At 36.9% G+C, this 15936-nt stretch overlaps 1 protein-coding gene across 1 annotated transcript in view; it reads right to left on the bottom strand.

Moving 5' to 3' along the window:
• Positions 1 to 14026, bottom strand: part of LOC137645857 (dynein axonemal intermediate chain 4-like) — a 194499-nt gene extending 180473 nt beyond the window's left edge. The window contains exons 1-2 of the mRNA XM_068378846.1: positions 13882 to 14026; positions 63 to 212 (exon numbers count right to left, since the gene is read on the bottom strand). Coding sequence (XP_068234947.1) covers positions 63 to 143 — 81 coding nt within the window. The 5' untranslated portion in view covers positions 144 to 212; positions 13882 to 14026. The remainder of the gene's footprint in view (positions 1 to 62; positions 213 to 13881) is intronic.
• Between the last annotated feature and the right edge of the window lie 1910 nt (positions 14027 to 15936).

Raw genomic sequence — 15936 nt, 5'->3', positions numbered from 1 at the left:
AGGGAAACGCATTCATCCTTCACAATATCACTACCCAAATTATGATAAAAGAACCACTCTACCTGCATAATTTCGTGCACTTCCTCTTTGACAAACGAGTGAGTTGATATCAGTTGACAGTACAGACTCATCCTGGGAAGCATTTTGCCAAATGAACGTCAGATTGCAGACAAGTATCCGCTTGCAGTGTAGGTGTTCCCTCGTTCTCAGATCTGAAGGAAATTATTATTCTTATCAGTTGTTGAATTTTCAATATTTCAATATTATTAAAATTATTATTATTAACAGCAGCAGCAGCGCAATGAAGTTTCCTTGACTTGCTATTCATTGCTGGCCTTCAAAGCTGCAAAAAGGGAAGAGAAGTAACATTGAGAAAATAAAAACAACTAATTTGTAATAATAATGTCAACTTATAACACACACATATACAAATATACAAACATTATTACTTTTATTATAACTAGCTAAGCTATTATTATTATTATTATTATTATTATTATTATTATTATTATTATTATTAGCCCCATTTGACGTCAATACTTTGTATCTATATCACAAAGCAAATCTTTAAAATATGCATCCTAGTCCATGAAAAATTTCTGCAATGTTAAGTATTCTGCAAAATCAAAATGGTAGCCAAGGGAACAATTTGCAATTCTGATTTTTTCCCTAAAATTCCTCGTCACTACATCTTAGTGCCTAGGACGGTATTTTAAAAGAACCCACTTTACTGTCCGCATATTCTTATGAAACCTTTACTTCAATGGCAAAAGTTAATAATCACGAGTAATGAATATCTTAAAAATATACCACATTAATACTTTTCACATCGCATCTCTTTCATTTACATTTTCATACACTACTTTACAGAAAACTTGAAGGTATTTGTAACTTTTGAGATTCACGTTTTCATTAGTTAGCTCCTCTGAGTCTATTACATCTGGCCATTCTGAGCTATTTTATTTTCAAGTTTGTCGAGTAATTTTGGGACAAAGGTCAGAATACCAGAATCTATCTTTGTTTAAATTATTGAAAACAAAAATCAACCATTCCCTTAAACCGGGGTTGTTTTGATTTAAATCAAGTAATCTAAATCAATTTAAATAAAACATACTGTCAAAACTTACCTTGGACAAAAATAAAACTTAGAAAACTAGTTATTATCTATAAATATTGCAACAAATGAACAAAATCCTAGTTGATATCAGGTAACCTTGGCGTTTTTAATAACTAATTGTTGTTGCAATTATACAAATTGTAAAAGTCTTGATTTTTTTAACAGCGTTATAAGAATATGATTTTAGGTTTTATTTCTTACTGTGTACTTTGCTAAAATAAAATTACTGTATATTCGCATTCTTGTTTGATTGTAATTTCGCCTATTTTTGTGTATTTATGTAATAGTTACTATACGACTTGTCCGCTCCGATTAAATCACGACTCTGAATTTGTTTTTTTTAAGAGAAAAACTCATCTTAAGTGATGGTCTCATTTATAGACCAAGTTCAATACCAGAAAATATCCTCATAAAACTGAAACAAATAATCAGCAGCAGCAAATAAGTACTATTGAAAAAAAATTCAAATCTAGAAAATTGATTCAATTTTAAAAACAAAATCTGATTTAAATCAAGTAAATCTTTTTTTGGGGGGAAAATAATTTTTTTAAATCCTGCATTAAACATATTTCATAATGTTTTTTTTTTTTTTTTTTCATTAATTTCATGATTTGATTAGTTGGCAGTATTTTTGTAATGTTTTTCCTTTACAATGATGTACAGTTAACATGTATATCTTTTCTGTGTTCATGGTGTTGGATATAGCCTTGAATAAAGATATCATAAATCCTTAATGCCTGAAAGGATGAAAATAAACGGTAAATAATAATAATAATAATAATAATAATAATAATAATAATAATAATAATAATAATGATAATAATAACAATAATAACAACAACAACAACAACAACAACAACAACAACAACAACAACAACAACAATAATAATAATAATAATAATAATAATAATAATAAACTATAGCACAATATTAGTAATAATGATAAAGATACGAGACGACTAACATAAGAGGTATGAGAATAGATTAATCAGTTTCTGGCGTCAGATCGCCTTGACAGATTACAAGAGGACCGTAAAAAGTATGAAAATTGTGAAGACCAAAACATCGCTATTGGTTAGCCGGGTCACTGTTTATAAGGTGTATGAAAGAGAGAGAGAGAGAGAGAGAGAGAGAGAGAGAGAGAGAGAGAGAGAGAGAGAGAGAGAGAGAGAGAGAGAGAGAGAGAGAGAGAGAGAGAGACTAACATTATGCTGAAAATGAATTTGATCATTTAAAGACGTCGTATTTAATGGAAATGATATTTCCTGTTCATCATATTTATTACATGTGTATAACGTTGGAACTACTCTCAAAGAAAACTATGGAGACGTGGAGTTCTCATTTCATAAACATAATCATAGGAAATTTTTGTGTTTTAGTTACTGTTTTTATCCAGAAACATTTAATGGCCAGTACAAAATTCACCTCAACTACTCCGATGATAAATAGAAATAAATCCCACATTTTTCGTTTACCTTCACACTGTTGTTAAAAATATTTTACATCTTTTATTTTTTAGTCCATTCGACTCGTGATTTTGAGCATACAACACATTTCACAATAGTATAAAACCTTGACCTAGAAGGCAATGTCTTTTATGGTCTCGATCACATACGTGACATAACAGTTCCTTTCTATAGCTACATTACCATATTTTCAATTACGAAATAAATTCTGAAAATAATGGGCTATACAGTACTACTGTAAAGGTTTTTATAAATATAACCTTGTTTGTTTTCATAAAAACGGGTGTTACCTTTTTAATGCTCCAGAACCACAATTTCTATATTACACCATGAGGACATTCTGAGACTTGAACATCTTCCTATTCAAAGGACATTTTCGAGGGTCAAAGCCCTATTTGTCGCCCATCACAAGCGTTCAAGTGTGATCGTTAGAGTGACCTGTGAACTTGCAAAATGTTTCATGTAGCTTAAGCTCCATAGATGCTCCTCAAGTCTAAACAACTCTCGTGAACCCAGGCATGAAGTCCTAGATAAAAACTCAATTCGATGGCTGTGTGGTATCCTTCACTCCGAAGTTTGAGATGCTTCACTGATGAAGAAAAAAAAAAAAAAAAAAAAAAAAAAAAAACTGACCCAGAAACCATCGGTGTGTGGCTTCCTCTTAAGAACGATCGAGGTCATTGTGATCCTTAACGTCACCTACAGATTGCTGAATGATCACTGAAAAGGGAAAATGAGTAGAAATGAATCAACCTTTACAATTTTTAGGAATGCTAGAAGGCAACCTCTCATGCTGCCGACAAACTGGGACTGAAGTAATACTGAAAGTTTCTTGTTCAGCTGACAAGGAGAGCAAATCGTGCAATGGCAAAAACATGTAAAAAAAGCCTCTCTGCCCTACAGTGGTGTAGGGATAACAACTGACTCACACAGAATTCCTGTTAACCGAATAAGTTTGCAAACATCACTACCTTGTGGAGACTCCCCTAGAACACTTCTGCTTGATGAGGGTCCATGAAATGACCCTTTGTTGAGGTAAATCAAGAAGCATAGCTTTTCCTCAACACTACCGAGTGCTTTACTGAACTAGTTTGGAAAGACTGTAAGCAGCACCACTGCATCCAAACAGTAGGTTGAAAAGCCAGGAGCTTTTCTTGAAATGGATAATATATTCAAGTGGGTTCCCATCCATTCCTGGATGCGTCCGTGGATTTTAGATTCAACGGAGGTGAAGAGTTCCCGTGATATGGATTGTCACACCGTTATCAGGGTAATCGTTCCACATTTCTACTCCAAACAGAACTCAAAGATAAGGAGACTGCAAGTTTCTGTCTAGTAGCCCTACAGCAACTACTAAAGATATTGTTGGGAACCGTTTGTGAGAAGCTAGCATTTCTGTCTGTTATGAACCGCCTTAATGGTTCAACAGGTTCTTTAAAAATACTACAAGAATTGGGACTGGAATGAACCAATGGACTGCAACTACCAAAGGGGTGGGTAAAACAGAAAATACTCAAGTACCTTAACCTAGTTTATTTTACAAAAAATATACAATAATTACAAGTATATACAATAATTACAATGAGTACAGGTATTGGGAAGCACAGAGACAAAAGATCGTTACCACAAAATCAGCTAAACTTTAAAATCACCAAATATAGTTTACTTGAAGTTAACGTACATGATAAACAATTATCAAAATTAATAAACAACAACAAACACAGTAAGCAGCAGACATGAAAATTTAATAAATGAAACTTCTCATTAATATACCAATAATAAATACGAGCCCATGCACCGGCTCTTCCAACATCCACAAACAATCCCTGATCCTCGAGGACATCCATCGAACACTGCGGGAACTACCACGACAGTGTCGATACAACAGCCACTTTGCTGCCACCGAAGAACAACGCTTCCAAACCATCTCGACCTCGAGGACCAGGTTGAGGACAAGTCACCACCAACTAGGAGACACTCCAAAGCTGGGTCTGCTGCTCTTTCTCGACTGCATCCCGAGAAACGGTCCCTCTGGCTTCCCAAACCTGACTGCCTAAAATCAATCACAACGTGACAAAAGTAAACAAGGCACCTGCCTTGACCAAGAAAAAGAGGGCAGTTAAAAATAGAAAAATTGAAACTAGGTTGTTTGACAGTCAAACAACCTAACACTGTCAAAAGAAAGAAGTCTTGAAGACAACTTTGGTAATCGTACACAAAGTCTTGAAGAACTCTACTTTAGTAGGTAGGCCTACTGGACATAAGTTGGGTATCATGGGATCAATTATCATCTCAACATTCTTGGTAGAATCCCTTAAGCCATTCACTGGCCAGTCAGTACACTGAACAGGGAAATCCCCTGAGAGGAAGAGAGGGTGAATGAGCATTAGCTAGCTCTACTGCTGACTCTCATACTTTTCAAGGCTAAGGGGTATAAAGTGCCTTAGCCTCTGGAGGGAGAACAGAAGAATGTGGTACCATGCAACATGTAACAGTGTCACAAGAGAGCTTGTCCTTGGATGGATAGGATCCTTGCTGACAATTGTACTCACACAATGTGGCCTATCAGTGCTTGTTTGTGTGCTAATATAGTACCTGAGAAATCACTGGTTCCAAATCCCATTGCGCGAGCAAATTTTAAGATCTTGGCGTCTGATGAGAAAAATACAAATTACATTAAAATCATATGATTTGTTCCTATAAATCTTGAAGTGTGGAAAGCTTGCATGTCCTGGACCTGACAACCTATGATCTGTCTCTGCATGTTCAAGATCTCTAGCACTGACAGAATTTGATGTGTCAAAAGATCTCTAGGATTGGATGTTCTTGGAAGGAATCGATTACAGGAGACAGGTGTAATAGTTCCATGGTGACTCAAAAGTACTGGTCATCCAAAGAACAATAATAATTTCTATGTGTGGTTTTCAATTGTGTAATTTCTGATTGCATGGTTCTTGGTCACATAGAGTCCGATTGAAAGTTTCCTAATCGTACGGTTCCTGATCACGTGATTCCCGATTGAGGCTGAGTAAAATCCTGTGTGAACAATGTTAATGGAAAACCAGCGCAGGTTATCACGTCTAGTGGGGAGAGCACACAATTGGAAGATTCCTGTTAAGACAAAAAACAAAAGGAACACCCCAAGAACACTTTGGGGCTCATGAAGGAAAAATCTCAAGTGATGAAAACCAATATCGTAAGCAAGAAACGTTGAAATTAAGTTGTAGTCAAAAGTTAGTTAACCTGAAAGTCACTGAAGAACAGGCTCGAGAGATCCTACCTTAAGCTGTCTGAGCGTGAGATGTTCGAATAGCATATAGAAGACTAATCCCATAGGGATTGGTCACACTGGTACCACATAAATAATAAACAGGGGGCATAAAGACCAATGGTAATATGGAAGACCAGAATTGTAGATATCATGAGTGTGGTGATGGTGCCTGTGGTTATCATGTTGTGAGATTAGTCAGCTGGGATGAGATGGTCTGTCAAAGTCGATATGTTTCCATCACTTACTGATCACACATTACACCCAATTCCTGTTTAGTTGTCCTCTCCATGTGGTGTTTCAATGACAGTAAGCTTTGACTAAAAATCGAGGATGAGTGAAAGGTCCCTTGTTGCAATCTGGCCCTTCAGAGTGTGAGGAGTTCATACCACAGATCAGTCTTGGAGTACTGAAATATTCCCTGTGCTTAGAAAAACTTGCTACATATGCGTAACGCTAAACAGAAGTACACTATGTGACAGAACCCCTGTTACTTGAAAGTTCTGTTCCCTGAAGCATTGGAAAATTAGTTAAGTCCAACAGCATCAGATTTAAGTAATAAATAAGTTCGCTGAACAGATGAGAAGCAAATTTTTTGATGTGATATAGCCACTAACTGGTCTCAGTTAGACTAGTTGACAAAACTAGGAGACAAGAATGCCTTGCTTGCTATTCGTTGGGCGTATTGGTCCATAAGTTTCCTTTAGGTCTGACAAAGGAACAGAGAGAGACCTGCCCACTACCTATCGATCATAGTGCAATTGTTTGGCGTCATACAGGACAGAGTACTACATAGAACCAAGTATCAATACAACTCTGTTTTCACGGTACATATTGCTCCTTTTTGGTACATATCATTCTTCTTGAGTGCTATGTTAGATAATGTTCATACTATGTATCACTCTTCTTGGTACATACTGTTTATCTTTGTACGTTCCTTTACTCTGTGCAGTTTGCTTGGTATGTTCTCGGTATATGCCTCTCCCTTTAGTATGAAAAGTTCTTCTTAGTAGGCTACGTCTCTCTTTTTCTGAGTGATAAGTACTATCCTCCTGTGAACAGGGAGATTACGACCACGGACATCAAATAAGTGCTCAGGATCAGATGAGTATGTACTAACGAAGAAATGAATGTACTGTAGTAAGTCTGATGATTGTACGTGCTACGGAAAAAGACCAGGTGCAAAGAGGTGAATGCGTACCATCAGTGGTGCGATAGCGACAAGGCGAGTACTCAAAATCTGTAGAAACTAGAGTTCAGATGAACGTATTGAGTGAGGTTGCATGCAAGCAGGAGAGCGCACCCCATCAGGAAAAGTGCACGATATCTCTCATAAGGTCAGAATAATTTTTCATCATGAACCTGATGAGCACCAATTCCAGTGCAGAGAATCTAACAGCGCACAGATTCCAGTGTGAACGACTCTCCATGCATGCTGTTTTTCTTGCTGTAATGGAAACTGCATTTGGGACGAAGTAAGTAGGAGCTTTACATACCAATATTATCTCCCACGCAAAACTTTCGGCAAGTATACTCTTCCCTAGAGAGAGAGAGAGAGAGAGAGAGAGAGAGAGAGAGAGAGAGAGAGAGAGAGAGAGAGAGAGAAAGAGAGAGAGAGAAAGAGAGAGAGAGAAAGAGAGAGAGAGAGAGAAAGAGAGAGAGAGAGAGAAAGAGAGAGAGAGAGAGAGAGAGAGGAAGGCGACACCTTTCAAACCCAATCAGCATTGCATAGAGTATTCCCACACCTCTCGAAGTTCTAGTACAGCACTGTTTCTTACATAGAGATAGAAATGGTCGGAGTGAAACAATGCAACTCCTATCGATTGGTCTCCTGGACTTAACGATGTCTTTCCATTCTAATCGTTGAAGTAACAGAAGATTCAAGATGTGGGGAAGGAAGAGTGGTGTCTTTTAAGCCCAACCAACTGTGTGAAGAGTTCTCAGAAACCGTTATAGGTTCTGGTGCAGTACTGTCTCCACCATGGAGAGAGAAAGGATATGTGATGCAATGTCACTCCTGTCCATTGTTCTCCTGGTCTTCTCAACAAATTACTTAGTAAGGGAGAAGGAAGTTTGCTTTCTAAAGGTCATCCCGGTAACACTGTTACTCCTGGAAGGTAAATGCACTGATGAGAAGGGTGGTGCCCTTCCCCTTTATTTAGCAGCCACAGAAAATTCTTCCTCCAACACAAAGTCTGAGGAAAAACAATTTCCACAGTTAAGTTGACGCAGTCAGCAGCATAGTGAAGAAAGAGATACCAAACAGTAAAGCTGTCCAACAGGAAGTGAATATCAGCAGATTGCACGGACAATTGTCACAATGCCCTTCGTCTTCTATAAAATCTCTTGCAAACAACTGTCTACAAGAAAAGCAAAAAATAAAAAAAGCCACTTAAAAACACTGGGAGTATGTCTGTACCCTCTGGCGGATGAAGGCAAAGTGGAGCTCAGTGACCTGTTGGGTGGGCGGAGCTTCCAGGCCACCTGACAGTTACGACTGGCACCTCGTTGAAAGTTTTAACAATCATATCCAGCTTCACTAAAAACATACGAGGGTTTGTATTGACGTAGGAACAAAGGTAAAGTTTGCTGTGGTATAGCAACTTATTGTGAGTGCTGCACGAGATGGTGGCTTCTTATTGTGGATAAGTTATTCCAAAGTACACTACATGTGGGAGCATTTTTGGTTTCTTTTACCTAGTTACCACAACATTTTGAATCGGCTGAAGCTTCTAAATCTCTATCAATACCACAATGTTTCCATACTTACGCCATGTTTGTGTCAATTACAATTTTCAAAGTTTCATACCCAAATTAAATCTCCAGCTATTCAATAGCCCTGAAAAAATTAATCTTTTTCACTAATAAAGGCTTCTCCTGCTCAAAAAAATATATTGATTAAACAGTTTGTACCGGACAGTATATTGGTAAAATTGCTTAATTGGCAATAATTCCCACTGGATAACAATGTTTTTTCTGGCACATTTTCATGTGTTTTGAATGAATTTGATGATGATTATCAATGGATAACCATATTATTATCATTATCATTACAAGCTAGCCCTATTTGGAAAAGTCGGATGCTATAAGCTCAAGGTCTCTAACAAGAAAATATAGCCCAGTGAAGAAGGAAACAAACAAATAAACAATCAAAATTAAATATCTTAAGAACAGTAACATTGAATATTTCATATATAAACTATAAAAACCTTCTAAAACAAGAAGAGAAATAAGATAGAATTGTGTGCCTTAGTATATACTCCCGCATGAGAACTCTAACCCAAGACAGTGGAAGGCCATGGTACAGAGGCTATGTCACTATCCAAGGCTAGGCTAGAGAACAATGGTTTGATTTTGGAGTATCCTTCTCCTAGAACAGCTGCTTAACATAGCTTAAAGAATCTCTTCTATTCTTACCATGAGGAAATTAACAACTGAACAACTGCAGTATAGTAGTTAACCCCTCGAGCAAAGAATTGTTTGGTAATCTCAGTGTTGTCAAGTGTATGAGGTTAAGTGGAGAGTGTGGAGAGAATAGGCCAGACCATTCAGTGTAGGCCTATATGTAGACAAAGGAAAAATAAGCAGTAACCAGAGAAAGAGATCCAATGTTATACTGTCTGGAAAGTCAAAGGACCCAATAAATAACTCTCTAGAGTAATATCTCAATGGATAGCTGGTAGCCTAGCAAAACTACTATTTGAGGAGTTAGGCATTGACTGCCCTAACTCCACAACCTAAGTATGTCCAACAAAGCCATCGATCGTCAAATTTGTTAAAAAACACATTAAAATATGCTAGAAAAACCATTCTGCTATCCTTTTTCTAATGAAAAATCAATACACAATCAAGAAGAACCATTAACACAAATGAGCGTAAAATTTAGGTAATGTCCCACCCAGGCCTTTCTTTGAATAAAAACTATTTTTCCATTAGTTTTCTAGTTGCTTACTTGTGTTCTGATGTTGTTATTCTTCAGCAAAAGTTTTGTTTTCAGATTACCACTACCCAAAATATCCCCCAACAGTAATGGGGCACTCCAGGTGGGAATAGAGGTTTTGGCTGGGATAAAATGAAAACTACTGTAATGAATTACAGAAGATAATAATCGCAGGAACCAACAAAACAACAAGAAAATTAACAGAAAAAATGGTTTTTCATGCAAAAATAGGAGGGTGAAATAATGTTTATGGACTAACTGATGCAGTTATTCTCTCAAGCACTGTTTTCTTTCGAGGTCGGTTTTTTTTTTTTTCGAACATAGACTTGTCAATCTTTAACATGGCTGACTTCAAAAGGGAAACAAGCACAAGAACATCAGCTAACCTGAAGTTCCCAATCTAACCTCACCTAGAAGCTGTATCCTTACCTAACGAGGGGTCTTCGCTGCCCCTGCGACCCGACCTTAGACAATCATAGCCTTAGCTTACACTTAGACTTAGTCTGTAATGTGTTACCTCAAGAGTTGGAGTCAGAGCAATCCAAATACCGTGTTAAAACAGACGCGACGGTTTAGGTTCTAAGGGGCACTTATCTACAAAACTATCCTAGCAATCACTCACAGAGAAAATGCACTAAACACTTTTTAGTTTTGTCTTTCTAATTTTATTGTGACACTGCCAGTAATGTTGATCTGACCATAAATTGCACAGCTTGGAACACTTTGGAAAAAACATTTCTGATAAAAGCATTTTGTGATTATGTTGAAATTTTAAACTTTCTTTTTTAGTAGTTAAAAATAGTCTAATGACTTTATGTAAGGTATTATCATATCTATCGCAAATGGTAGCCATGACTGAACTAGGGAGTTTTCATTTGAAAATCGACATCTGAAGCATATTGTTAGATGAATTTCAAGAAGAAACAATCAAAAGGGGTGTTTAAAATATATCTGGATTCTGATTGGCCAATCTGAAGTAAAGATCAGTAAAATAGGAGAGAAAAGCATTATAAATTCACACATCCATAACCGATCATGGACAAACTAATCATCAACAGAAGAGCCCACCAAAATTTAATAGCCAATACAGTAGCAATGCATTTGGAGTAGGAACCAAGTTTCCATTGGAGCATCGAGCTCGGTGTGGTGGAGCTACTGCACATTTCGGAAAAAATTGTCACAGTGCACAATACGGAGGAGTTAAGTAGCCTGGAAACAAACATACAAAAGTAACAAGAGCTACTCTTTTTGACACTGAAAATCAACAAATAGTTATGAATAATTCCTACTTATCGAAATTTGATTATTTTTTCCTCTCCTAGTATGCATTTGCACAGATAATGTATCAAAAAGAAGTTTTATTCTTTAATGCTCTAAGTAAATGTACACTTTATTTTGAGATATCGGATATTGGTTGCTTATGTAATAATATCGAAAGTTTATTAAAAAAAAAAAAAAAAAAATGTATCTTTTAGCCATATTTCCAAAATTGATGGTAAATTAATTTATGCAAAGCTAATGGGAGATAAGGGTAACATCTGATGACAAATATGATATGTTGAAGGATAGAGTAAAGTGATTACAGTACCTATTTCTTGTTGCTCATGGCATGGCCTTCTAAATTAATGATAGTTGTGGGTTCTAGAAAAAGCAAAACCCCCAGGTCAAATGAGAATGCAGTACACTAAGTTAGGTTAGGACACACATCTTTCATTATAATTACATTGTCATATTTTGTGCTTCTTAAGCCTGGACTCACACTAACGATTTTTTTCGTCAAGTGACACCGATTGTTGCCAGATACCTTCAGAAAATGTCACCATCAGTAGATGGTGAGAGTGACATGGGGAAATTTGTGTCTTGAACAAACGTTCAAACAACGGAATAACTGGTGTCGAGCATCTGAGATGAAAGTACGACCGACATAGCACTGGGAGCATGCGAACGTCGACCAACTGACATGATGAATGGCAGGAACATGGCACACCGATGGGAAACATCCATCGTACACATCACATGAGTGTCGGCAAGCTGGCTTGCACGCCGCGTGGTAGGTGACGTGCAAATATATTTGTTGCAGGAATATTCACTCCATGCATCGCTCTCTCTATTTTGGTCGCTAGTACATCCGCAAGCCTTCGTGCATCTTTTGAATGCCTGGTTTCCAAAATAGTCTAGCGAGGATTAAAGTCAAACCTTGATCTTTGCTAAACGTCCCACGTTCCACAAAGCCCCATGCTTGAGCAAACATGTTGTTGTCCACCCTAGATGATTCATGGTGAACAAAGTGTTAGTAATACGCGATAGCGTCATGATCTAATTTTTTCTGGAAGTATCTGGGAATAATCAGCATAGTTAGACAAAAATCCACAAGTGGGAGTCTAGCCTTACTTGATTGGTACTGATGGCATGAATATTTCTACAACTAAATGGATGCAATTTATGTATGTTTGATTCTTCTACCTGCACCCACAAAAATAACCACTTTCCAAATGGGGTTCCCCATGCTTGAGAAAATATTAACATTAACACCACCCGGATACTGTATATGATGAAATATGTAGTTGTAACCTCTCAACACTTTTCAGAATCACTTTCTTGTATGTAACTTTTATCGCAAGTAGGCAGTTTACGCTTAAAAATTATCGTTAATTATCCATTTTATCTTATCATTAGAACTGGGCTGCCATTGGAATCATCATCTAAATGATCAGTCAGTGCCTTTTCATTATCACATCACCTTTTCTTAGTGTGAATTATCTCCCTTAATTGCAAAGCCAACTCTATCTTCCTTCTTATTGTAAACAATTATTTCATGCTCTTGTTTCATTATGATGTTCCTCTGCCTTAATTGCAAAGCTTCCTATTTTACAGTCATTTCCTTTTGATTTAAACACAATCAGCTACTGATAATTTGTTGTATATTCATAAATTGTTTTCATAAATTGTGTCAAGTACCAGCCACTGTACGTTAAGGGAAAAACATCGTTTGGTGGGGCCAGCATTTTAAAATTTCTGCGACCAAGAAATAGCGCCACTGCTCCTAATCCATTTCCGACCACAAAAAGAACTGTTGCTACTTTAATGTTATTGCCCCACCACTAATTTCTGATATAACCCCAATACTAATTTTTAGGTTAGGTTAGGTTTGAATTTTATCCACCTACAGATTAAATAATTAGTCTAACCTAACCTAAAAAATAGTATTGGGGTTATATGGGATATTAGTGGTGGGGCAATAACAGTAAAGTACCAAACTTTTTTAATAGGATAAATTTTGTGCCATGAAAAATGACCCCTTTCATTAATTCACTTCCTCTAGCACATCTGAGATCATCGGACTGTTGTGGATAACTTCGCATTCACACCTCCAAATAATAAGGAAAGGCATTTCAGTTTAAGGTTGGGAGTCTGGACACCTGCACCTTGGGGTGGGGCCTCAGCCGACACCAACCCCCTCTGATTGGTAAGGATACGACGTCCTAAGTTAGGTTAGGTAGGAGAGCATTAAATTGGGTAGTATTATAGGGTTTGTTTCTCTGGAGAAATTTGATTTTTAAGGCAAGAAAATACGTCTGGAATTGCAATAACGACCAGGTTCTCATACTAAAGGGAAGATGGGATATCGAAAAATTAATTCTAAAGGAAAACTGCTCGTTTGAAACAAAGTCAAGCCATAAAAAAAGTTATTCGGAAAACGGTTTGCAAAGGTAACAAATACTGTGTCCTTGTAAATTTGGACGGTGTGAGTGTTAATATTTACCAATGATTGGGGCATATTGGTGATAGTGCACACGAAGACGAGTTTTTTGCTCCAACATTAAAGGTCAGCAATGAATAAAACACAAAATAACTATGTGGGTGAATATATGGTTTTTGTATTAGCTGATCAATTAAAGCATCATACTAATATCAAAATCAGATGTGTATATCAGAAATGACTCATCATCGAATCACCTATAACATTACCAGCCTGTAGCATAACCACAGACCACTATTTTGTTGGTCTGTGACTGTGGATTAACCTAAACAGGAAAAGTTGTTAAACATAAGCTATGCCTTATTTTGCCAACATCAATGTATTACTTACTTTACTTTAAGGTTCTGTCACACATGGAAACCCTGTGCCAATAAGAATTGTTGTCGTATACACTCTTAAATATCAAAAGTACCACTACCAAACACCATTATTCACGATTATTGTAAATTCCACTGTGACAGTAACGACTACCGAAGCAGTACAAGTACAACAATGTTGCCAGTTGGGTTAGTGTAAAAATTCCTAAAACTCATGATAAAAAATCCCCAGAACAACCCAAACATTCCCATTTTCATAAATGTATTTTCCTCTGGTCACGTAGGGTTTAGTAATATAGAAATTATTCATTATACTGCATATAATTGCAAGAAAATTAATTGCAACAATATAAAGGTTTACTCGTCTTTGTTTCTTCTTCATAGAAATTGGTACAGAATATCCACATCAGACATCCAAAATCTCCAAATCTAGGGATAAATTCCCATATATGCCAACACTGGTAAACAAGAAAGTCCCCAAACTTTTTTCTTTTATTATTATTATTATTATTATTATTATTATTATTATTATTATTATTATTATTATTATTTGCTAAGCTACAACCCTAGTTGGAAAAGCAAGATGCTATAAGCCAAAGGACCCCAATAGGGAAAAATAGCCCAGTGAGCAAAGAAAATAAGGAAATAAATAAATGATGAGAACAAATTAACAAATCATTCTAAAAACAGTAACAATGTCAAAATAGATATGTCATATATGAACTATTAACAACGTCAAAAACAGATATGTCATATATAAACTATAAAAAAGACTCATGTCCGCCTGGTCAACATAAAAACATTTGTGCCAACTTTGAACTTTTGAAGTTCTACTGATTCAACTACCCCTGCACCCAGTTCAACCATCCAGATTTCCCCCTCCATGTGTATGAGGGAAAAAGTAGTTAAAACACACTTGAGACTACTTACTAATCTATTTTTCAAATGTCCAAATATACTGATAAACATAATTAAAGAGTAAATTGGATAAAGAGCAGTTAGTAACAACTAAGCATAACCATAGAGGTGGTTAATAACAAAATAAAACGGATTTTGAGCGAAGCGAAAAATCTATTTTTGGGTGAGATAGCCATGGCGTCCTGATGGAAGGTTCCTGTTTGGTAGCTTCCTTGGGTATAAGACTACTAAGATATTCCCAGAGAATTTAACCACAGGTTATCACAGAATTCTAACTTCTGGAGCGAGTATCTCAAAGGTTTCCCTTTAAGACATCGTAATACAACAGGGGACACGCATGTCTGAACGTGCCACATAGCTATCTCCACCCCGAACAGAGTTAATGCTTCGGTGTGTAAGGGCTGAGAATAGCTGGGAGCCGTTCCACAGCTAATCTCACTCGTGGCTACTACTGATACTCGAGACGTAAACAAACGGACGCCATTGCTCTAATGACGTCACGCGCGTCTTTATCCTGGCGCCAGTTGCTGCCCATCACCATGATACAATTGTGTAGGGTGGGAACAAACTGAACGAAGTAGTAGGGAGGGTCCATCAGGACGCCATGGCTATCTCACCCAAAAATAGATTTTTCGCTTCGCTCAAAATCCGTTTTTTGGGCTCAAGCCATGGCGTCCTGATGGAAGAGTACCAGAGAATCAATGTATCGTGGTAGATTTTCCCCCAGAGTTAAGTGCCTAGGCATTGACAAAACAGCAAAGTAATCTTAGGTAAGAACCATAGGAACGAAGTATCCTGCCCCCCATTGGTAGGAAGTTCCCATGGGCTATGCCGACGTCAAAGTGGTATTGAAGGGCTATTCATCTTGACAGAAGAACTTTTAAGAACTTAGAGATGAAGCAGAATGTTTGATATTTGTATAGGAACATTCTGAAGTAGGCCAGTGGTGGTTGGGCACTGTGTATAGAGTTCATCTCCTGATTATCAGAAGTAAGTATTCGTGTAGGAACCTTACTGAGACAAGGTGAATATAATTTAGGATTAGACATCTTAAATTCTTCATGACCATAAGAAAGGAGGAATAAATAAAACTATGACAGTATGTATTTCATAGTAAGTAGGAGCTGAAAGAGACGCATAAGTAATAAAA

This window comes from Palaemon carinicauda, chromosome 8, assembly GCF_036898095.1.
Source record: "Palaemon carinicauda isolate YSFRI2023 chromosome 8, ASM3689809v2, whole genome shotgun sequence".
NCBI classification, from domain to species: domain Eukaryota; kingdom Metazoa; phylum Arthropoda; class Malacostraca; order Decapoda; family Palaemonidae; genus Palaemon; species Palaemon carinicauda.
The sequence above is the reverse complement of the archived record's forward strand: the minus strand, read 5'-3'. Positions and strand labels throughout refer to the sequence as shown.